Source organism: Caloenas nicobarica, chromosome 1 (assembly GCF_036013445.1).
Source record: "Caloenas nicobarica isolate bCalNic1 chromosome 1, bCalNic1.hap1, whole genome shotgun sequence".
Taxonomy (NCBI): domain Eukaryota; kingdom Metazoa; phylum Chordata; class Aves; order Columbiformes; family Columbidae; genus Caloenas; species Caloenas nicobarica.
In genome coordinates, this window is record NC_088245.1 from 213,065,513 (window position 1) to 213,091,246 (window position 25,734).

Consider the following 25,734-nt stretch of genomic DNA (forward strand, 5'->3'; position numbering starts at 1 on the left):
AGTTGCGGATAGCGGAGATCAGCGCCACACACACGCAACCGGCAGCAAAAATATCAACTTTCTTCTTAGATTTCAACTGTTTCTGACCATTTTTAATGCAAACTCTGCACAGAATTCACACCTTTTTTGCAAAGGTTTGGAGCATTCTTAACAGAGGTGACAAAACAGAAAGCAGTATGTGCCACAGATGCCAATAAGTGCTGTATATGTTGTCCAGCCCTCAAGTCCTTTCCTGACCAGAGACTTTAAAATACTTTAACCAACCCCCACACAGCCAACCATTTATTTTTAAAATGGTGTGATATGGCAAATCAGAGGCAGGACACGTGTGAACTTATGCAATGTGCACTGCAGACATATTGGGGACAGTCTGTTTTTGCCCTTCCTTCCCCCAGCTTAGTGTTTCAGCCTTAATTTAGAAGATAAATGAATACTCGGTATTATTTATTTCATCTGATTCTGTTTATCTTAAACCTTAGACAAGAAACTTTTTCATATTACCTCTATGTTTGTTGAATCTTCCTTAAGAAAAACCGCAAGAAATAGAGTGCCATGTCGGCAGCTTTAAAAGCAAAATGCAGCAGAACAAGGAATTTTACTCTGTGTTGAGTTATTAGAAACCTTAAAATTAAATGCTAAGTTTACTGTATTTACCCCAATTCCAAGATGCGCATATATTCACAAAGCCAAATGTGATTCAAGACATTTCTCTGGGTTCAAGGGCTCATCATCATACGTTCATGTGAACCAGTTCCTCACAGACAAGTGATAACTGATTACTGCAGATCACTGTTCTAATTACAAGACATTTTACAATTAAGTAGTTGGTGCTTTTCAGTACAAGGCATTTAAGGTTTTGCTGCCTTTCCCATTCCGGATACAGAGATGGAGCAGACCTGAGTTATCTCCCTTCTACAGGATAGGACAGCATGTAACAGTGAGTTTGCAAACGACACCAAGTTGGGTGGGAGTGTGGATGTGCCTGAGGGTGGGAAGGCCAAACAGAGGGGTCTGGAGCGGCTGGATGGATGGGCTGAGACCAATTGTCTGAGGTTCAACAAGGCCAAGTGCCGGGTCCTGCACTGGGGTCACACCAACCCCAGGCAGCGCTCCAGGCTCGGGGAAGAGCGGCTGGAAAGTGCCCGGCGGAAAAGGAGCTGGGGGTGTTGGTGCCAGCGGCTGAACATGAGCCAGCGTGTGCCCAGGTGGCCAAGAGGCCACCAGCATCCTGGCTGGGACCAGCACTGGTGTGGCCAGCAGGCCCAGGGCAGTGACCGTCCTGTGCTGGGCACTGGGGAGGCCAAACCGCGAATCCTGGGGGCGGTTCTGGGCCCCTCACGCCAAGAAAGGCCTCGAGGTGCTGGAGCGAGTTGAGAGAAGGGAACGGAGCTGGGGAAGGGGCTGGAGCACAAGTGTGATGGGAGCGGCTGAGGGAGCTGGGGGTTCAGCTGGAGAACAGGAGCTGAGGGGAGACCTTCTGATCTCTGACCTGCCTGAAAGGAGCTTGGAGCCAGGGGGGTCGGGCTCTGCTCCCCAGGAACAAGCGCCAGGACCAGAGGAAATGGCCTCAAGTTGCGCCAGGGGAGGTTGAGGTTGGATGTTGGGAACAATTTCTTCCCCAAAGGGCTGTGGGGCATTAGAACAGGCTGCCCAGGGCAGTGCTGGAGTCACCATCCCTGGAGGGGTTGAAAATACACAGAGATGAGGTTCTCAGGGACATGGGGTAGAGGTGGACTTGGCAGTGCGGGGTTGGACTTGGTGATTTTAAAGGTCTTTTCCAACCTAAACAATTCTGTGATTCTATAACATGGTGATTTGCATGTCTTACCCAAGAGATGTGCCAAGTTGTATGTCACGCCTTGAGGCACAGAATCAAGGCAAGCAGGGGCTGTGTGCAATGCAACTGGGCAGGAAAGGCTTCCCTCCTCCCCTCTTCCTTCCAAGTCCCAGCCCAAAGTACAGCCTGGGACCAGTCTTGCTGCTAAGAGGAGTCTAAGCCTGCCATGAGTCTTGAGGAGTACAAGGGGGAGCCTCAAGGCAGGAGAGCTATGAGGCTTGTGCTACAAGGGCTTGGATATGCGCCCTGTGCTGATCCATCGTCTCGTGCCTCTAAATGCAGGAGGCTCAAGAAGAACAAGAGAGGCAAAGAGGAGAGACAGGGTCTGTGCTCAGTGTAGTGTTTTAGGTTGGAAAAAAAAAACAACACAATAAAAAGCAAAAAAACCCTGTTAGTGAAGTTTGCTTTGTTGTGTTTGAACTGTATTGTCAATTCGAGATCCAACAAAGGGCAACACCTTTGCTTTTTTGCAGCTCTAGAATGAGCTGTGTAAGATAACACACCTTTCTAAGTCTAGATCTATTTGTCACATCAATTGGTCTGTACTATTAATATAATTTAAAATAGTGAGCAGGTATGCAATTCAAAAGGCAGGCAGGGGGAGAGAGAGAAGCCATTCTCATGCAAGTTCCTTTTCAAACTCAAAGGTGACTTATTGCCATCCCTTTCCAAAAGAAACAGGCTATTCCCAGAACTGATTCCAGTATTACATCCCCTGCAGCAGGAAAGATAAAACACATTCTATTTGGTTTCTATCAGGATGTTAGCGATGAGTCAAATAGGAACGTATTCCTGCTGAACTGGAACCCAGGAGGGCTGCAGATTCCAAAGAAATAGCCTCACGTATTTGAAATATAAAGCAAGACTAGGAACAGACAGAATAATGCAAATTGTACAGGCAAAAAAGGATAACTTTTTTCCCCATGTACAACAGAGAGCAGATGCATCCTGTTAGTTCTGTCCTTTGCAGAGGGAAGAGTTTGACGCCAAAGCATTGGATCTGCAACACGCTGTGGAGCGGTGAGGGCTTCCTACCTCCTGATCTAGGCACAACGACAAGAAGGGTTGATAGGAAATTCTGACATTTCTCTGGACTTTATTCCACCATCCACAGCTCTGGGACAGGCATTAAAGAGATTAAAATCTAATCCAGGAAACAATTTCAAGCTGTACCTTGTGGATCTAAGTACAGACGAATGCTTCTCAAAACAACCACAAGGATATCTAGTCTTTACACAATATTTTAGCTCTTGCCTGAAATGTAAGCAGTCATAGAGGGTCCAGACAAGTTATAAACACAGCGGCCTGAACATCAGCCTACAGATGGGTTTGGAGTGGGTCTTCCCATTGAATATCTCACCTGGCAGCAGAAGATGCAAGATCTCCCAAGAGTAAGAGCTATCCCAGATGAGGAGGATGTGTAGGGATGCAGGATGTGTGCTTTATGTCAAGTCGTCCTAGATTTAATCCTTGCTCCTGAAGGTGCAGACACACACCAACGCGCAAAACACAAGTAATTCTTGGAAAGATCAAACCCAAGGCAAAGCCTCTTCGCCATATGGATGAATAATACCCACCAATCTTATTCGTTGTGCTGGACTGTGCTTCAAACTTGCTCAAATTCATTTAACTTAGACCAAACTCTTTAAAGAGCGAAGTCTTAAGTATAGCATAAGACTGTCTAATTGGCAAATGCCAAATTACCGAACAGTCCAATTTAGGCACAACAGCAGCTTTTCTATGAAGCAGAAGAAAGCACCAGCAGAAGAAGAAATTTAAGTGTCTGAGTAAACAAACGTGAAAATCGTGGTGTCTAATTAGTTCGAGAAAAGCAGCTTTATAAACCGTTCCAGTGGGCACGTAAATTTAAGTTCCTCCTAAAAAGAAACAAGCCTAAATTCCTTTGTAAATCTAGGCCTTACAGGCAAGCGGGTGAGAAATTAATTAGTTTGCAGGACCAGGAGAGTTTTAAAAGAGCTTGTTATGACAAGGCTGTTCAAGCTAACACGTTATGTATGCCTGAACAATACCTCTTTAGTGCAGCAGCCAAAAAAAATCTTCCCTTCCTTAGTAAGCTGAACTGGCAGAATGATCTGTACTAAGTGATCTAACAGCCTAAACGCAGCAGCAATACAAAGCTAATCTCCCGCGTCTACAAAATAACTTCCTGGTTTAATAGAGTACATAAGGGCTGCCCCACAGAGCAGTAAAGCAGGAACGATCTTCATTTATCATGCATTTCAAACTAATGAATTGAAACAAAAAAGCTCTTGCAGCCAGGTTCCGTAAACTGTATGCAATGAAATGGACCTCACTTAAGACGGCAAAACCAGGTTTTAAGTTGCTGGAGACACACGTGGGCAGATTTCTGAAACCGCCCATTGCTGCCAATAAATATTAGTGGGATGGGTTTAGCTTCAGTCAGGACTAAGTACAGGGATAACAGCCCAAGTCTGAGAAAGCAGGAATGAAGTCAAGTGAATGGCTTAACTGCTTACTGAATACTACCTAAGGCATTTAGATAGAAGTAAATGTGGAGATCAGCCATCTATGAGTTCGTTGCCAGGCTCCTTCCATGGTCCCTGGAGAAGGAAAATAAGCATTGGAGAGCAGGGTGGGTGACACCCTATTGAGAGGCATTTATGATCAGTGGGACAGTCACCCTCTGGAGATGCCTCCTCTTGACCATAGGACAAACCTCGGCAACCAGTTCAGGCTGAGTGATGAGTGTCTAGAAGGCAAACGTGAGAAGATGAATAGCTCTCGGTATACTTTTCAATAACATTTTAAAGATTTCTTGAATATTTTCAATTTTCAATATTCAAGAAGCATTTCGACAACACCCTCAGACACATGGTGTGAATTTTGAGGTTGTCCCATTGCAGGGACAGGAGTTGGACTCAATGATCCTTGTGGGTCTCTTCCAACACAAGACATTCTATGATTTTAAGTAGAATGATGGTCACAGTCTTGCAGGCAAGTAAAATAAAAATAAAACGGCTGTAGGTACAATGGGTTAAGCAGTTCAGTCAAGGGATCTTTTTCACCTCCCTCCAGGTGAGGATAAGAAGTCACACTGAGGTTTTGGTTCAAAAGTAACGTCTACAGAGAGGCACAGAGCTCAGAAATAGAAAGCTGGTAATTAATCTTCACGAAAACAAGCAGCTGACGGAAGGTTTCTATTCCTTTTGCATTTTCCTTGAGCAAAAGGCTGCACTGTTACCAGAATTCATAGCACTGCATTCAAGGCACAGTCTGGAGAAAGAGATGCTTTATCAGCTTCACAGCTCACAGAATTTTTTTATATATATATATATATATGAAGAAAATCAAGTCACATGAGAAAACCATCATCCAATTGCCCAGAAACTTTAGAGATTGTAAGTTTTTGTCACCAGTGAAATGAGTTTGGCTCACAGCAGCGTCGCCCTTTACTCTGAGGTGCAACCTTGACTTGAATTACTGAGGGTTGAGCTGGTTCAGCTTCCAGCCACAATGACTTGGTCAATCTTCTGAGACGGTAAACAGATGTGGACACCTGTCCAGAAAGAAAGGCCTGCGACTAGTGGAGTATAAAACCCGTTTTGATGAACTGTCATCAGGCCTTAATGACTTTCAGTCATCGAGGTGGTTTAGACTAGAAATGGTTACGTATAGGACTAAACTGCTATCAGGGAGCAGGTTTTCTAAATTAAAAGAAAAGAAGACAGACCTCAGATTTATTGAACAATATAGATAAGAGAATTACATCACCACCAACCTATATGTTTCAATTGTATCCAAATCTCAAAAGCCATTTCATGGCAGTCTAACTTCAGCTCTAAGTTTTTACTGGCAGCAAAACTACGAAGTAGCTGTTTTTTCCTCAAAATATTAGTTTTCACCAGCTAATAATTAGCCCATTTGGGCATTCTTACAGACCTAAGGCACAAGATGCAGACTCTGTGCTGTAAACAGGCGACTGAAGTTGGACACAAACATGTTTAAAGTTATTTTCTTAGTGAACAGATTCTGGTTGTAATCTGCCGTTTCGATAAAAAAAAAAGTTTCTTCAGTCGGATTCACTTGTGATTATTTAATCTGTCTGCAAGGGGCTCAGAGAAACTGTAAAGCAGGATGAGAGACAGAATACAATTCACAGGCTCAGATATGTATTTTTTCCTCCCCACAAAACATTTCCTCCGAGGAACATTACTGGATCACAGCTGGTCAAAATGCTAAATCTTGATTGTCTGGCCAAAAGCCAAAATCCACAGCTACAGCTCTTTGGTATGAGAATACTTTAAAAAAAAATAATAATAATAACTTAAACACCATTTGATCTTTTTTTGTTGCAAACTATGACCTCATGGCAGTAAGAACGCTAAATGAAGGTGTTTAAGTTGGTTTATGGCCATCTGAAATGTTTGAAGCTCCAAGCGCAGCTCCGAGCCAATATCATGTCAACTGCGCTCAAAAGCAATGATAGTTTCTCACCTTCTTAGAGATTACTGGATAAATAACGCACGATAGTGACAGGGCTGCAAAGGGAGGCTGCCAATATGAAGTTAAGGTAAAATTGCGTCTTTTGGCAGCTAAAAAATTCTGACACACGCTTTAAAAAAAAAAAAACACCAAAAAAACCACCACCAAAAAAAACCTTCATAAATTAAGCTACCAGAGTTTTCTTAACTCAAACATTAAGTTTTAGGCTCCTCTTGAATCTAGCAGCATATGAATCAGGACATACCTTCGAAACACGAATTCAAGCCTTGGCATCCAAGTATTTTTGGGTAAATCTTTTAAATGCTGGTTCAAAATGACATTTCCCTGACTATAGAAAAGACTTTCTAAAGGAATATCTCATATTTGCCAGCATTAGATAAACACTGTCTAATCTATTCACTAGGAAAAAAAAAAAAATCTCCTTCTCACTGGACTGCTTGAGTTTGCAGTGTGCTATTTAATTGCCATTAATAATCACAAATACTATCTCTCTCAAGTTACATAGACTAAATTAAGGTGAAGAACAGGAAAGAAAATGAGAGAGTCTTGATTTAATGCAACCGTAATCTGAAGAGCCTGACTTGTGAAAGATAAATCTGAACATGCAAAAAGGAATAAAACAATGTTCAAAATCTACAGATTACGCATAAATCAAGATTTGGTGTCTCTCAAAAGCAGCAATAAACTGCATAGTCAAAAGAATTTAAGAGGAAAAACTGCACAAGGCCTTCTGCATCAGCAAAAGCTAATCTTAAAAATGAGCTGCTTGTCTGGAAGCCACTGAGACTGCAAGACTAAAGAGTTGGAAACAGAGAGAATTATTCCCAGAAGGAAACAGAAAACATTTGGGGGAGCACAACTGGGACGGTCTAAATCAACAACAACTTTGGCTCATCATCTTTCACCTTGAAAGTCAACATCCAGATTTGATATCAGAAAAATATGGGTTTTTTGCAGTTCTGTAGCCTCCATAACAGTGTGTGCGGGAACTGACTGATCCGTCTTGAATTTTGTCGACATAAAATACAAATAATATTTTGCAGTAGGGGGCAAGGGGGAGGAAAGGTAAACACAGCAGAATATAGGTGCCAGGAGAGATATGAAGAGGGAAGCAGAGCTTGTAGACCTGTGGGTCTGTGGCAATAAATCACACGTGTTGGGATGTGAAAACACGTATTAATCATGTTAAGTGTCATGCCTGAGAAACCAAAACAACACAAATCTCACCAGGCAGAGGGATCCAGCGGCAACGCAATTAAAATCGGGATGTAAAAGCACTGGGCTCCACAGACCTTCGGCTGGGCCAAGAGCTGCCCCACAGCTCCAGAGAGAACTACGGAGTCTCAGGAAAGCCCAAAGACGAGATTTTTTAAAGACAAAATCACTCTGATAAAAGTATGAAATAGGTGGGGTCTTTTACAAAAGCTGTTTGGTTTTTTTTAGTTAGCTTGTTTTTAATTTGAAGGGGTAAAGAAACTAATTTGTACTCAAATCTAAACTGATGCTTATCAAAGAGGTTAAGCTTGAAATAATTACATATTTCAATTTTTCTGAATAACGAATGGATTCAATGCCATTCCAGGCTGCAGAGAGATGCAGATGTCTCTAAATAAAAGCAAAAATGAGGACGACGCATGTGCCAACATTAAAACCGGTCCTATTCAAAGAAAAATTAAGTATAGCGTAGGTGTTGCTTTTTACCAGTGTGATTAGGATTTGACAGAACTTTGATTCAGCAAAACCCAGCTACAGTGCTAAGAAAGGAAAACGGAACACCAGCAACAACACAACCAACCAAACCGGGCGGCGCAAGTGAATCTGTAGATAAGAAAACCCATCACTGCTTCACGTTCCTGCAAACGAAGGATAACCTGGAAATACTTTACTGACCTCGATCTGTGGCAAAGGGTATCGGATGACTCACCCACAGCCACCTAAAACCACAAAAAATTCCTTCAAATCTTCATTTTAGCAGCTGGTGGCTTTTATGCTCGCTTAAAAATATGTACTTAGATATTATCCACAAGACGGTGGGCATGGATATTCCGCTGTGTGTGCTCGACTGCAATGCCCAATTATGGAAGTCTAGCCAGTTTTCCCCTTGAGCTGGAGTCCCTGCAAAGCCTCATTGCCATTTACATTATTAGAAAGTACTAAGAAGCATTGTTTAGAATCATTAGTCTTTAAAAAAAAAAAAAAAAAAAAAAAAGTTAAAAATGAACAACTATTCATACAAGTTTTGGAGGTGAGAAGGAAATGAGGCATAGAGATTCATGGGGGGGAGAAGGAGGGAATGTGATACTCCCAGAGAACTGTGCTTAATATTCTTACATGTTTTGAAATATTACCCAGCCAAAAAAATGTGTTTCATCTTGCTAACGACTGTGTATCACCTATAGGAATAAAGAAAACCCTGTTTGTACGATGGTAAAACCTTTAAGGCGTAACTAAAGGTTCTATTATCAGTTCTTCAAAGCCAGCGCACACCAGAAGAGGAGATACCTAGGTTTTGAAAAGAATTCCCATTTAACACATCCCAGAATTATCTACTCGGGCTTACTCAAGCCTGAGGGACACATCCACGATGTGTAACCACTGATGAGTACACACCAGTGCTACAGAAGTCATAGTTTAGGTATTTTTGGTATTTTCAGGTTTGCTCAGGGGACCACACGTCATCTCGGGACTTTTCCATGACAGTGATGGACCACGAAAACTCACAGTGATATTTTTCCCGAAGAAGAAAGCTTTTCTTTATGCATCTTTCTAAGGGATAAAAAGAAAAGCAAGGAGAATCTTTCCAGCTGAAATTACTGAGAGAATAAAACTGCACACAGGACTGAGCTTCTTTTTCTCAGGGCCTGTTTGCTTCCACTGTTTTGTTGGCCGAGTTGAATTTCCGTCAGGCAACACATTTTACAGTCTTGTTCAAAGACGACGCTTTTTCTACTCCTGTATTCGTTTTCCTTTGCCAAGACTCTCCTCCCAAAACTAAGTGATTTGGACACTAGCTTGGAGTTCACATGGATCAGCATTTCTGTGCGAGGAATGAAAGATAAAGCAGAAGAGAAACACAGAAATAAGGATTGGAAAGAGTTGTAGCGTGATGTCGTCCCACAGAATAGTCACCACTGTTACCCACCGAATTTTTGCCCCCAAGGTTTGATACATTGAGCTGTGCCATTTGGAGGTGCTAACCCTGTTTGAAGCCCGCTCTTATAATTTTCAAATGGAGCAGTAACAAAAAGCCTGCTTTTGTTTTTTTTTGCATAAAATGGTGTATGATCACGTACTGTCATTAGAATTGATGTGGGGTTCTTCTTATGTTCTGAATACTGCAGGATAAAAAAGAGACTCTTAGAGCTTAGTAAACAAGTAAAATGCAGCAATAAAAAAAACGTATTGGACTAATAAAATCATTTAAAGTTGCAGAAATGGGGACAGAAGTCTACATATCAGCAGTTTGCCCGCTGTTTTTCAACCCCAAATTATTTATTACGTAACACTTGTTCTGCATGAATTTCAAACAAGTATTTCTATCACCAGAAAAATCCATCTTATGCTACGCTGCCTCTATACCTGTCACAGAAAGCATAACGAGAGACTAGTCTGCATTATGTTAATAGAGGTTTTGCTAATTCTGCTGATTTAACACGAAAAAAATCCAGATATAATACAAATAGCACTAGAAAGCTTTAACCCCACTGTTAAAGAAGAGCCAGTGTCATTTCACATTTAGCGTCATTTCACACCAAATTTAAAAACTAGTTAAGCCTATTTTTTAGTCTCCACTAAAAACGATATACTAGTCCAAAAATATTAAGGTTTGCTGTTAGTGTTTTGTAGTTTAATATTTCTTAGGAAGAACTAATTTCCTTTAGGGAGACTGGAAGCACTCTTTCACCTCCATTTAGCATAATACGTGCCAAAAGAAATTATTTTCCAGATCAGCTGAAGCAGCGAGAGAGTCTATATCCATCACCAGAGCAAAACCTGGTGGCGTCACCTCAGCTTAGATGATATTTTCAATACTTTGGAGTATCCAGGGCACCTGCATGGGATCAGGTATGACACAGGGACCACACAAGACCTGTATATCTTTGAAGCCATGAATAATTAACCTAGGGATACTAAAACGGTACGATATTATGTTTGGGTGGGATTCAGGTACCCGAAGAATGAAGATGAGAATGAAGAACAAAATAATTGCTTAGGAGGCTGCATGAGAGCACACAATTCAAAGAACATAAATTAAAAAACGAGAACACAAAGCATCTAACACCTGCAGAAACACACTTGCTAGTGAATCGCCTTCCACATTTCTAAAGTTTATCTCAGTGGGTTTAAGGAGAATTGGTCAAGCCTCATGCTTAAGCAACTGTGGCCAGATAAGCCTAAACTAACTTTAGTCTTATAACGTAGAAACCGGTTTGCTTCGTTTTTCTGCACAGACTGTGGAGAGCGAGTCTGGATCCTCCAGAGTGAATCCGAGCAGAAGCATCATGAATTTCCCTGGAAGGTCACTACAACCTTTAGTTACTCATTCATGTAGTTTCCCATTTAGCAACAACACTCAGCATACAACAATCATCTTCATTATACTCAAATTGTGCCGATTATAATTCAGAGATCCCCACGCAGCTCACCTGACTGACACATTTAAAGCAAATGGGAAGCCAGGTAGTGACCAGACTGAGACTTCTTCTGCAGAAGGAAATAGTAGAATACTGTGGACATTTACATGGTCTGTATTTTGGGAAAGTCACAATCTTCACCAAACGTGCTTAACTCTTGTGAAGAGAGAAAAATACATCTAATTTTTTCGTAGCATTCACCTCTTTCTTTTTAATTACAAAAAAAATAACTTACCATCTAACCATGAGCCCAAGCTCCATGAAGTTTTTCAGGTTGGGAAGAGTTTGCCTTAGATCTGGAGTACTCAGGCCGTGTTGATATCTAAGCTACAAGAACAGAAAAAACCTAAAATTAGCAGAGTTTTCCAAATCCCAGATCCCAGTGAATATAACGTTATGGTCAGTTCATTTGTTAGTTTTTGAAAGAAAGTGTAGGATAATCAAGCAGTTCCAAGAGATCTATTCCCCTTAAGGAAATGTTCCATTTAACACTCATAACCTCGTATTAGCAAAACCCACCCAAGAACAGGGACAAAATAATCAGTCAATCTGACTGTTAAACCTCATTATGCTTTTTCCATTTCCAATCTGTAACAGGAAAGCAGCCTTGCAGCTTAATAAAAAATACAGACCCAACTTCAATACAATGTTCTATATTCACCGATTCAAAATATATATTTGTGTGCAAGTGTCATCTGTCATCCATAGTGTATTAATGTATGTTGGAATCACATCATTACAGTAATATCAGTTAGTAAAAATATATACTGTCACACAACGGATCTAAATCCGTGTTCCTTATGTATTTAAACTGCTGCTATTATTGTCATAATTAAACCCAGAATTCACATATGATGCCACGTAGCTAAGAGAAAGGCTTCAAATATTGACTTATTTTAACCCAAGTACTAACTCCTGTGTGCACGCAAACATAAATGAAAAGATTAAATACAGACTCTACGCAAACCACAACTTGTTTTTACCCTCAGATTATCAAATTAAGTACGTATGACACAACTGTCACTGCTGGTAATTCTAAATTACTTATTTAAGAAGTCTCCAAGCTAAAAATACCTCTGAAGAAAACAGCACATGGGAGGGAAGTCGTCTTTCTTTCAAGGTTGAATCTCAAAACTTCAGGAAAAATTTGCAGGGAAATTCATCCCCTGGGGTGGTTAAAATGTGAAAAAAAATTTTCTAAATTCCAGTATCTTTAAGACTATTGGAATGATGCGGTTCTCAGATGTTAACACCCCGTAGAAGTCAGAGCTGGACTCTGATATACACATACAGTAATTACACAAATTTGGTACTGATAGAGCTACTTGCTGAAACATGGAACAATCCCACTCAAAGTTAAAATCGTGGGGTTTGTTTTGTATTATTTTGTCACCTTTTAAAAAATTATTTTTATTATTTAGAATCACATACCTGTTTCCATAAATCACGACAGGAAGGTGTAGGCAAGCATCTTCTAACTTAGAAAAATTTTTGACTTTTCCCAAACAATGGACCAAGCAGTCTTTCACAGAAAAAGACTCTTGAAATTGGGAATGATTTCTGTGCTTGTCTGAGTTTTAGAAACAAAATCTGCTTTGGAAGAAAATCATCCTCAGCCCTGCACTGTACAACAGGAGGCCATTTATTACACAGTTTATTATTTCCACATGGACATGGTCAAGTCATATGGTGGGCTTGGCTTCATATTTTCTGCTACAATGACAGAATCTGGATTAAGACAACCATACAATATAAATTACGAAACGATCACCACATTCTCCTGATGGGATTATGGTGGATTTGGTTAATCAAAGAACTAGCCTGCGGCAAAAGAAATAAAAAAAGAGAACGAAAATATCAAAACCATTACATTTGTTCCTCCTACTACAATCAAATGTTCATAGAATAGCCCTTTTTATAGTTATCCTTAAATTCTAAAGTTTCAGAGCATGAAAAGATTTGGATTAAGGGATCTCTCTGTTTCCAACAACCAAGATCTGAGGAATGCACGTGAGAGACTTGTATCGAAACAGGAGCAAACACACTGTTGCTGCTAAAACACATTTTCACATTGCAAACAGCAGAGATGAATAGCAAGTAAACATCTGATTTTTATGAAACCTCTAGAAAAAAAAATGATCTAATTTTATAAACTGCATTCTATTTTGGCTTTGCAATAGCTTAAAAACAACGCAAAATTGCCTTATGTGTCTGCATCAATAGAAGCTGATGCTGTATTTACAGAACCAAGCTACAGGTAAGCCCAGGAGCTGCCTTCTAGTGACAGAAAAAAAAAAAAGATTTAAAAAACAACAAATTAAAAAATCAGTTGAAGCATCAGAGCCATGAGTTACTTCCCAGGCTTTAGTCCAGTTCCAAAATTATCTCCTCATTAATGCAACAAGGTTTTAACTCCTGATTTGCAGTGGTCTGTAGTGGTCAGTAGTAGACAAAAATTAAAAAAAGAGAAAAAAAAAAGATTTCTCCTTTACTTCAGGGAGCAAAACTCTTCTTCCTTCTGGTTTTACCCCCTGACAATGCTGCCTCATTAGTAATGACTTTTTTTTTTTTTAATTGGTTGGTTTTTGTTTGTTGGTGTTTGGGATTTTTTGTGGGGTGGTTTTTTTTTTTTGGTAGGTCTCTTTTTGGTTTGTGTTTTGGGGGTTTTTTTGTTTGTTTGCTTTTAACCATTAAGCATTTCTCATACACTTCTCCTTAAGGTCAATATTTTTTAACAGCCAACACCACACATACAGGGAAGGTTATTTCACCTCATACAATAAATGACACCGAACAGCACTCACCATTCCCCTGTGGTCTGTTACAGCAGGATTCATACCAATGCCCTTTAACATCAAAATCAATTTTAAAAAGAGAAAAAAATGTAGGGAGAGGACAGCAGCTTTGCTCACAAGAGTTAAAAGGAACTTAAATATAGAGCTTAGTATTATGGAAGATGTAAAGAAGGAAAAGGCAAGAGGATAGGCATGAAACACGATGTCTGAGTACGAAAACAAAAGCAGAACGAGGTGACTATTGTGATGTCTTAATTCTCCTAAAAAAACAAGTTCACGTTTCAATTGTCACTACCAAACGTCACCCATCTCCACCTGCCCCAGGCTAAATTTCCAAAGGAACCATGTTATCATTTGCAAAAGCAGCATTTTATTTAAAGATTAGATTGTTCCTTCAGGATATTACGTCCAAAGAGAACGTGCCTGTTTTAATTTCAGCAAAAAAGCGTCCAAGATTTGTGTTCACATTTATGACTGTGTGTTCTCCATGGGACTGTGAGTAAATCATTAATGATGTTCAAGTAATAAAACATTAATTGCCATTTCCTTACTAATATTTAGCTCCTATATCCAGCTTTGTTTTCCCAAGTGCTGTGTGAAATGTTACTCGATTAAACAAAAACACATATTAAAATGTGAACTGGAAAACGAATAAACTAAAGATATCAGAGACTTCAGACAGGAGTCTGAGTCTGTTCTCGCACCAGTTACTGGCAACACTTACTCCAAAGAAACAAGATGTAGCAGATAAGATGCATCATAATTTATGAACAGTTCAAGACAGATGAACTTATGGGTACTGATATTTAAAGAAAAAAAATCCCACTTCGCAATTTCTTTCAATTACACAGATCAATTCCTTTTACTCACGTCAGAGAGAATTTTTCAACATTTTACTGTACTCTGTTACTTTGGCTTCTACATTAACCACCATCAAAGTTATTTAGAGATGTAAGTAGCTCGTCAAATATAACTTAAAAAAGTATATATCATGTCTCTACAAGATTTTAGAAAACAACTCCAGATTAATCAAATTTAATTCCTTTCTCGGAAAATTTCACACTGCAAATCCAGTGTGATAAACTTGGGAATTTCCAGAATTAGGAAAAGACTTTGAAAAGAGGACAGACAGTATTTATAACCATCGGTAGGTAACTGCCTAGACTGCTTTTGTAAAAATCTGAGTTTTAGTTTGTTTTAAGACAAGTTCAGGTAGTATCTGTACAGAAGATTCTGAAGAAAGAGAAGATTAAATTATATTAAGACCAGCCTATCATACTAGTGGGTATTTTATATCATATTATACTTGCTATTTATTCCAACATCATAGAAAACAATACATGTTGAAATAAGCCGCGTTTAAAACAACAGTTCTCAGAGTGAAGGGCAGATTTATACTTAAAACTTGTATTAGGTTTCTAATAAGAGGTTTAAACACAATTTCCATCAAAGACTAAGAAAATTGTTCCAGCTCATGCAACCACAGCATTAGCTCTGGGTGAGGCACGGCAAATAAATTAACGTTAACTCATAATAAGCCGGACGTAATTGGTTTAGAGTCTTAAGAAAAATAAAAAATTCAGTTGCTCCAGTTTCTACCTGCATTTCCTTCTGTGCAATGGTTTGAATTTCTATTTGAAGGAAGTTTTCTGGCCTCAGCTCCATGCTGAACATCTCTAAACCACTCCTGCCATCCAAGCATCTTGCAGGTCATTTGTTTTGTCAACCAGACTCTTACACTTAATTAAAACAATGTCAGACAACAGAAAAGCTCACCACGTTCCTAAAGGTAACAATTCCGTGATAAAACATTAATTCTCTAAATAGTGACAAGTGTAGCTACCTCATTTGTTAACTAATTAAAATACAAACCTGCAAAGGATTAGTTTCTCTCTTATAAAGAGATGAGTATTAGAACTATTAAAAGTTTTTCAAATAAGTTGGCTTACAAAGGCACCATTCAGATATCTATTTCTAGATAATGTCAGATTCCACCCAAAATCAAAATTAGGGCTTTTGCCTCTTAAGAAAAATAAGAATATCCTGCATTTACGTGCAAAGAAGAATAGCCCATTTCCTATACTAATTCCTGTAGCAGTATTTAATGACTAATGGTACACAAACATATACATTTAATTCCAGCCAGAAACCACAGAAAGGCTGGTCTGGAATATACCTTTTTTTCTTTCAGGGCGGGGGGAGCTCAGAATGACTCCAGTTGCGAACTCATCTGTTCATCATTTACCATTTTGTTTTCCCAGCCATCTCCATCTTGTTTTAAGACGTGGCAGCAGTCTCAGAGCTCAGCCTATGTTAATAAAATTCAAAATACTGCCACTTCAGGACATGTTATGCATAATAGTCGAGTCTACACCAAAACCTCCATCATTTTTGCACTTTCCTTGGTCTCTGCTGCAGGCAACTGGTCCTTGATGTTGTATCTATACAAGAGGTGGAAGCAACCTCTGTGCAAGTTCATGTTAAGGCAGTCAAGAGCAATTTTAAATTATTTTTTGGTTCGCTAAGGAGTTTTTTTTTCTCGATAGCATCAAGCATTTAAAAGGACATCTGCTCCACAAATGTGAAAAGCCGCAAACAAAAATAGAAGGAAAAGCGTACTTTCAATCAAGTTCGCAGTATTGGTTAGAGGCCAAGCATTTACATTAGGTTTTCAGAGGATGTCAAGTGCTGGGACAGAAAAATAAAATACAGGTTTTAATAAAATGACATAGTTAATTGTTTTACAAGATCCTGGATGACTTTTCAGAGTATGAAGGAGCACTGGCTGAGATTCAGATGACTAAGCACTGCAATAATGAAAACAGAAAGTGTTGTTATAATGCCTGTTGCTATATAAACAACCTTGGGGGATCAGTGAAATAATGCCTGCTGCTATATAAACAATTGTGTGTGTTTATACCTTTTGGGGGAAATTACAAAATTTTGCATTATTTGCACTCATAACATGTTGCTTGCCTTTGTTTTATTAAAGCTAGCTAGTCGTTCTCGCTATGAAGAACTACATGAGTTTACCAAGAAACCCTTAAACTTCATTAGTAAAACTCATTGTGGTATCAATTAGCTCTTTAGATGGCGTATCTCAAAATTAAACATTAAAAATGCATTTTCATTTTTCATATTTAAAAGACTGTCACAGTATACAACTACCAGAGTTTGGAAGTAAATCTAAGCAAAGACATTTTTATATATATATATATATTTTAAGGCTTCTTGGGGAAGTAGGGGAGGAAAAAAAAAGCAACGTAGCAAGTGCTGTGATTATAACAGATCTTCACGCCCTCAATCTTGCTTTCAGAAGGAGAAAAAATATAGGACTGCCACAGGAGTGACAGCCCTCATCCAAACGCGAGCAACCGCTCAAACATGCAGCTATTTTTATGGAAATGCTGACTTCGACCTCCATACGCCAACGCGTGCCGCCCTCTCCCAAGTGGATTTCGATGCTGTTCAGAGGTCCACCCTGGAAAGCAGATGTTTATTTTGCAATTCTTCTAAGAGCGCTAAACTAGGAAGAAAAACGAGTTACAGCGACATTCCTGAAGACCCCTGTCCTTCATTAATCCACTGGGCACCTGCGTTAAAGTTCCTCAAGCTGCCCCAGCGATCTTAAAAAAGCCTTTATTAAAACCATCTTAAAGGACTCCCAGCACTATTTTGATTTAGCGATAACAAATAAGGCACGCAAACAGCGATCAAAACAGTAACAGGAGATAACAGCTCCACTTTATGCTGTCACAATTAATACTGTTATTTTTAAAACATGCTTAGTCTAAACCAGCCCCATTTCTCCCCATTTACAAGATAGAGGTTGTTATCAATAAGATATTTTCCTCTTTTCTTATTTTGATCGCTAACAGCGATAACTGACAGTCGAGACGCTGCAAAGTCACCGGTCCAAGACCATCAATACTGCAGTTAGGAAACATTGATCTCTACGTTATGGCCAAGTGTCTGCAGAAATTAGGTTGGTCTGGAGCTCCGATTCAGTTCTTACAAACTGCATCAAATTCATATGGTCACTTTTTCTCAGTCCCTAGTTCTTCCTCCTCCAAGCACAGCCTGTCTCCTCTCAGCCTGGGGAATTTTAGTTCGCATCCATCTGAAAGGCAAGGGAAATTCATCCATGAAATTTAAGTACATGAATGATTCAGAAGTGAGCAGGGAAACTACATTCCCTTCCGATAACAGATCAAATTCCCTTCTACCTTCTTTGATTTCCCTTAGAATTATATTAAGCTGCTTCTTCCCCTCGCATCCACCAAAATACAAAGTTTGATCATTATTCAAACGCAGCAGCAGCCTGGACGCCAACGCTCAGCAACTTGCAATATTCTGCCAAACATTTAAAAACGAGAAGAAAACTACTTCATAAAACTGAAACGTGATAATAGGCAATATTGAATACTGGATTTTGGTTTCACAGCAATAGTGTTTATTGGAGATAGACCGCAAGAAAATAAGGAAATAGGAGTACGTGTTTGAGCACATGCAGAACATACTGTAGAACTAAACATTTTAGATGAGCCAAAAGCCACGTTTCCTCCAGGACTCTCTCGCTCGTATTCGTGAAACCCTTCCTGAGAGTAAACACAATGCGCCTCCGGAGAGGTCTCAAACATGAGAATTCGTTGTTCAAGCCTGGTGTCCCAGTAAGGATACGGGAAACCATCGTCAAAGACAGGCTTACATAAGTAAACTATTCCTATAAAATTCAGTGGTTAGCGGGTTCATTATAAAAATAACATATATGGGCTCCCTTGCCCATAAAGGTGCCTCTCATATACTGTGACTGTTTTACAGAAAAAAACTTTAAAAAAAAAAAAAGCAATATAGGAGATAGAGGAGTTGCTGGCTTCAGAAAAGCTTCCCCACTTCCCCAGCAAAGCGCTCAAATAACTAAAACCATGTTTACTGTTAATCTTGCTGCATTAGAGCTTGATGAGACGAACTTTACAGCGTAACCTTTCCAGGTTCAGGTCAGAACTTCTTAAAACACCTCGCTATCACCAAATGATGCTTATTGGATTATAAGACACAGGCACACTTACTTCCTATGACCTCATCCATCCCAAACTTTTGTATTAGAATAATTACACCAAGCACAGAACAAAAGGTCAGACACACAAAAGCCAGAAGGAGAAAGACAAGTAACATTTTGTACCGACATCTTAAACGTGATGTTTTCTTTATGCGTTTATCTCCTCAAGTGAAATTTTGCACTATGCGAGAACATCCGAAGCTTTTTATTTTTAGCTGTATACAGCAAAAGGGAAATAGTCTGAGGAGTGCACAGGTAGGTACAGAGAAATCACCCACCTTGTGCTGGCTGGAAATCAGAGTGGATACAGCACAGAGCCCAAATTTCATCAGGCTGCACGGCCGTACCGGGGCTATTCCATCAGTTTTTGGGGTGGACGAACATCCACGCTCACCAGCATTAAGCCTGTGAACTCCTCTCTGCTAATGATGAGGTTTTGATGATAGTTTACAGCAATACAATAAATATTCCAAATGATTTTTTGGAAATTTGCATACGGTGCTACTCAACTCCTCCTCCATTTATTCATTACCTCCATATTTTGATAAATCCACTCCAAAACCTGGCAATTTTTACATCTGGCATCTGTCCAGCTTTACCTTGTACTTTACAATGTTGCAGGAGAGGAACCCACAGAATCGTTTCAGTGTGCACAAACAACACGAAGTTTTTCAGCTATTTGTTCTTTTATGCTATGTTGGGAAAGCCCTTGTTTTAAAAATGGGTGAAATGGAGCTTTTGGCAGTTTTCTGAAGTGTTCACCAAGGTTTGTGACATCTGCTCCTTCAAGTGAAAAGGTTCTTGCTTCGAGAAAGCATTACTCAAAAAGCATATGATTCAGCCCATGCTACAGAGATTAAATGTAGGAAGAATTTGAGGATTTTTCAGCTCCCAGCCCCATGTTTCACCTACGCTGGTAGGTAACCATTATGCTACTGTTATTGGGCAAAGGAGGTTGACTTCTAAAAAAGACTAAATTTTGAATCAAACGGGGAAAACTCTCATTCACAGGGTATAGAATCAGTATTTTAAAGTAAGATTTGTTATGTATCAGGATAACACCCTAATTCAGTGAACACCAAATGGCGCTAAGACACATCAATACTGGAAATCTTTTCTCATATGATGGACGATATTTCAAACTGAAAAGCTGAGGTCAGGGAGCATTAAACCACGGCCTGTTCAGCAATGGCATTCCTGAAAATAAACTAGCAACCTATATTTGCTAAATTGAACCAGAGCTTGTTTTTTTTTTTTTTCTATTTACACAATATTAACTTGAAAAATATTCACATGAATTACACACGAGGTGAGCAAAAAAAAAAAAGATACGATAATAGCCCCATTAGTGTTTCCATTCTCTTGAAAAACAAAATACCTTAAAGCTCTGGATTTCCAAGCATTTTGGACTGATCAAAAAGTAAATGAGCCAATACATATCAGACACTTTTATTCCTTTTGTTGGAGAACAACTTGCTCTAAACTTCGACCACAGGATATAATAAGCCTGAAAGGCATTTATGGATGATTAAGCAGCTGTCATACCCACAGCTTTCAAAACAAGATTTGTGCCCTGATGTGCCAAATCTTGCGCATAGAAGTATGAGACAAACTCTGCCTCACGGAGCACAAAACATACATACTAAACTAGACCACAGAAGAATAAAGGATGTGGGTGGATGGATAAGTGACAATAACAGCAGCTCAAGAAAAAAACAGAAAAAGAAATCACAGCTTGTCACTTCCTCAACGCTAATGACAGCTAAGAATAATTTTTATGCAATAAAGCAAGTGGGGTTTCAGGAAACAATACGCATTTTAGCATGATTTTTTTTTCCCCAACAACATGGCAGAAAGTGAGAAGGCTCCTGAAGGATGAGAAAGACTCACAAATGAGGTTCACGAATTTCACAGGTGTTAACACTTTATGTCTGAAAGTCAAGCTTTGTCTCCAGAGCACACTCCCTACTCGTTAGGAAAAACTATACACCACATCTTTTTCTGACACTAACACACTGTGCCATGGCTTGATAACAGACTTCCCACTTTCCTATCTCTTCCAATTTCAAAATGTAGTGCTCATATATACTACAAAGCAGTTTAACTTGGCAAATCACACGTGTTTATGTCAGCCTAACTATATCAGGAACCCATTTTCCTTTTGATTACTAAATTTTGGTTCTATTTTAAACACATACTCATTTTTTTTTAAACTTAGCAGGCTGACGAGTGAATGCACAGAGACGATGACAGCTACACAGTACACAAGTGATCCAAGGCACAGAGCATGCTTGTGGGGGTGGTCCCCAAAATTAGTTTGGAGAAGTGACTCCAGGCACAGCCGGTGGTGCCACCTCTCCTATTCCACCCAGCCACGTTGTTCACCCCACCTCATCTGCTCCAGACTCCTCTGCAACCTGAGCAAGAAGCACCATCTCCAATGCTGCTGCCTGGGCTCAACCCGCAAGTCATAGAATCACGGAATAATTTGGGTTGGAAGGGACCTTCAAAGCTCATCCAGTGCCCCCCCTGCCATGAGCAGGGACATCTGCACCAGCTCAGGTTGCTCAGAGCCCCGTCCAGCCTGGCCTGGGATGTCTCCAGGGATGGCATCAGTCCAGGCTGGGGATGGAGGGATGGAGAGCAGCCCCCAGGAGAAGGACTTGAGGGTGCTGGGGGTGGAAGACTGGCCATGAGCCGGCAACGTGCGCTTGCAGCCCAGAAATCCACCCGTGTCCTGGGCTGCATCCCCAGCAGCGTGAGCAGCAGGTGGAGGGAGGGGATTCTGCCCCTCTGCTCCGCTCTGGGGAGACCCCCCTGCAGTGCTGGGCCAGCTCTGGGTCCTCAGCACAGGACACACATGGACCTGCTGGAGAGGGGCCAGAGGAGCCCCAGAAATGACCCGAGGCTGGAACAGCTCTGCTGGGAGGACAGGCTGAGAGAGCTGGGGTGTTCAGCTGGAGAAGAGAAGCTCCAGGGAGACCTTAGTGCAGCCTTTCTGGACTTAAAAGGGGCTGAGAAGAAAGATGGGGACAGACTTTTGAGCAGGGCCTGTTGTGACAGGACAAGGGGTGATGGCTTTAAACTAAAGGAGGGAGATTCAGGCCAGACATGAAGAAGAAACTTTTTCCAGTGAAGGTGGTGAGAGCCTGTCCCAGGTTGGCCAGAGAGGTGGTGGATGAACCATCCCTGGAGACATCCCAGGCCAGGCTGGACGGGGCTCTGAGCAACCTGAGCTGGTGCAGATGTCCCTGCTCATGGCAGGGGGGGCACCGGATGAGCTTGGAAGGTCCCTTCCAACAGAAACCAATCTGATTCTACAGTGCAGTGATCACTACAGGCTGGAGAGCCAAGATCTGCCCCTCCACAAGTTAACATTGGCCTTTGCTGATGGGTACTAATTGCCTATGGGCAAGGACAGGCAGGCTTTCATCTGAATGAAAGAGTGACTGTTGTCACAGCTTATCCAGTCTCATTTCAACCTATTTTATCTTGGCATGGGTGATAGGAAAGGAAAAAAAGCAAGCTTTCCAACAAATTTGCAGAAAACATATGTAAATTCCCCAATTCTAAATGATCTGGCTCGGTATCAGCCCATTGCTACCCTAGGAGACTTGCAGGAATGAAACCTCTCCTAAAAGCTTTTGGCTTTACGCAGCTGGAGAAGGTACTTTGTGGTTTTTCAGGTGCAGTCCCTTCCTCTTAACATTAAAATGAATGCTTGGCACTTCACAAGATGAGGACTCGACTCTGGCTTCAACCTGTGCTCTTTCAAGAACACTTTTCCCTCTGCAGTTAAATTGGCCCCAAATTCAGACAGTGCATTCTTTCTGAACGGTACATTTTATGATCTGAGTTTAGGGGCCTCATAAAAGATGTAGTGTGCAAGTCACAGTATCTTACGCTCAAAGGGTCATAACCACCACATCCACACCGATACCCACAGAACTCTTAAAGACACTTCTGCTCCGTAGTGTTTATTGCCAAAGCAAATTTCTGGTCCTAACATTTCTGCCGGTCAACTTCCCACGGAAAAGTTTAATAGTTTCTATTATAAAGTTGATTTTCTCACATGTTTGATAGTCTAATAGAGCCAGAAACTGAACGTCTTGCCTCATTTCACATTTAAAAGCTGAATTTCAGTTCAGTTTCTTATACATTGCACTAGTACACAAGCATTCAACTTTTATTCCATGCAGCTATTAGAAAGATATTAGTATGACTGCAACTAAAATACGTCAAGAAGTATTTTGTTTTTCTTCCGTGCTTCTGTGAATGTTTCTTACCTCACGCATTAAACGAGTAATTGAACCAAAAAGCGCCATTCCCAGGAGAGCTGCACGAGCTGATCAACATCTCTAGCAGGTTACACAAAGGATGTAAATGTTTTCTGCCACCATGTGGACACAACAATTCTGGACAAAAGATTGTTCTGAGTGATTTCTTTTCGTGTCAAACAGCGAAGTTCATCTGTTGTTAATGACTCTCAGATGAAAGCTGAATGATTCTTTGGCCAGGGCTGAGCAAACCATGCCAATGTGAATAAGAATATCGGACTAACATCACTCACCAGTTGTCTGACAAAATAAATCAAGGCTGGATCGGAAGAGAAGCTTTGACTTGTCAGGCGATTGTGAGCACGCATTTGACGTGAACAGAAAAAAACCCTTAATTTATGCAGTGTAACAAATCGGAAAGATTTCACAAAACCTGGAAGCGATGTCTAGGAAGGTCTGCTCTGCCTGCCACCAACTACAAAGCCACCAGCAATGAACTGGGATAAGATTAGACACGTTCACTCCTTAGCTTGGCCCTGGGGAATTAAAGAGCTGTAAATCAGCCCAAATTCATTTGATACCCAGTTTTGCAAGTCTCCTTTCCACTGCCAGTAATTTAGGCAAGGATAGAACATTGCTATTTCTGGTGCCATGTCCGTCAAAGCCAGATGGAGGTGGTGACCAAAGTCACGGCAGCAACAAGACTTCAAAGGGTCTCACAGCGACCAAGGTTCTGGCTTATGGTTCTATAGGGAAGCTGGGCCGAGTCTAAATAAGAAATCTAGAAGAGACAAATTAACTTCCACCCCTTTCAGTGGCTTACAGAAATACCACATCATTTGATACTCAGAGTTGCAAATAAGTTGATTTTCCCAGGCAAGAACATACCTGCAGTAAATCCTCTTCTGGTCAGGACCAGAAGATACTACCTCTACAGCTATAAAGCAATTATTTATTCTCCAAGCAATCTTGCAACTGGATGAGGAATAGTGGCTGTCAAGAGACAACCTCTTGAATACCTAAAGGAATTGGAAGTTTCATGAACAAGATGCTCATGCTCTCTTCAACAGCTACACATCATATATACATAGGTTAGAAATAATGACCAATAAAGGAAAGAAACCATGTAATATCAGCTTGTATACAACTTTGGGCCAGGTGTTCTCTAGGAGTGACACTGCGTGCTCACTAAGGACCCACCTCAAGGAGGATGGTCACTAAAATAAGATCATCTCTTCATATGCAACGAAGAACCTACACTGAAGTCAGGCCCAAGCAATCAAAGCTCTGGGAATGAAGGAGACAACAAAACCAGCTTCTTTCTTTCTTTCTTTCTACAGGCCTGAGATGTGAAGCTCAAAGCCACTTAACTCTCACCTGCCCACTCTTTAAGGTCAAAATAATAAAATGAAAATTTGAAGAGCTGAGAGGAAAAAGCCTGGAGCACCAAGACCACTGTTGAAGGATTTGTGAGAGCTCGGCTTAGCAAGGTCCACGTCTGTGGCTTATCTGAGCTGCGTGCCACATGTATTACACGTTCAGAGCATCAAGAACTCAGAGATATTACCTCACCCACACCGTGTGTTTGCTTATCACCCACAAAAAAAACCCTCACAACGCTTCAGCCCGTTCCTAATATTCATCCACTATAAGGAGGTTTTCACGGTGTAATCTCAGCTCCTCTACTGTGAAAACCAATGCAGAACTTCATTTCATTCTCCTACTAAAGCCTCGTTTTCCTCAGATCCTCCACACACATCCATAATTCAGCAGCTGCGGAGTTTGTGGGGCCGGTTACCTACCAGGTAATCTCCCTGTGCCTCGTGCTTTTGAGAGCCAAGCAATTCACTCCCATTTTTAGCAACTGTATTGTGCTTCACCTTTGACAATGCTCTGGAATGACAGTGATTTTTTTGTTGTTGAAATTATTAGACATAAGGCAGTAATTTCCCTTCGGAAAAAAAAACACATTTGTATATCTGTTAGAGTCAAAAAGCTGAAATCTTAACTGGAAATTTATGGTCTTACTTAATATTATCCAACATAAAAAGCTACTCTGCAAAGGGAGGGATTCAATTTTACAAACAGAAAATATGGGGATTGAAACAATTTGTGCTCACGTACAGATGGAAGTTATTACGAACTCTCGGAATTAACACACATTGTTTTGACTTCGGAATGTAACAGCAAAGCATGTTTCTCCAAATAAATGCTCTACCAAGCTAGCGCTGAGCTGCTTCTAATTCCAGTTGAATTCTCCCGAGTGCAAGATGTGGTTTTCATTGTTATTATCCTGCTGTTTTACAAAACAATACCACTTTATCTCTAGAAGAGTTTTGATTTCAGTCATTTTACTTAATGTCAACCCAGTCTAACTTCTTCCACACTCAGGTTCCTCCTTGCCACCGGAACTCCAGGTAATTGTGAAAGTAAAAAAAAGAACAACAAAAGAACCAAAACCACACATAAAAATTCATGGAAGCAGGGAAGCTTCTACAAATCCTTTCAAGTATTTAAGTTGATACAAGTTTTTCTGGGCTCTCTGTTTCTCACCCACAGTGACCAAGACTTGCATGAATGACTTGAGCAAGGTGATGGAGACCCAAGTTCTTTTCTTTATGTTCCAGTAGAGTCAGCATAGAATCAT

The 25,734-nt window shown here is 40.5% G+C and overlaps 1 protein-coding gene across 1 annotated transcript in view; it reads right to left on the reverse strand.

Annotated features, from left to right (window-relative positions):
• Window positions 1-25,734, reverse strand: part of UVRAG (UV radiation resistance associated) — a 100,106-nt gene that overhangs the window by 4,721 nt on the left and 69,651 nt on the right. The window contains exon 14 of the mRNA XM_065634478.1: window positions 11,192-11,283. Coding sequence (XP_065490550.1) covers window positions 11,192-11,283 — 92 coding nt within the window. The remainder of the gene's footprint in view (window positions 1-11,191; window positions 11,284-25,734) is intronic.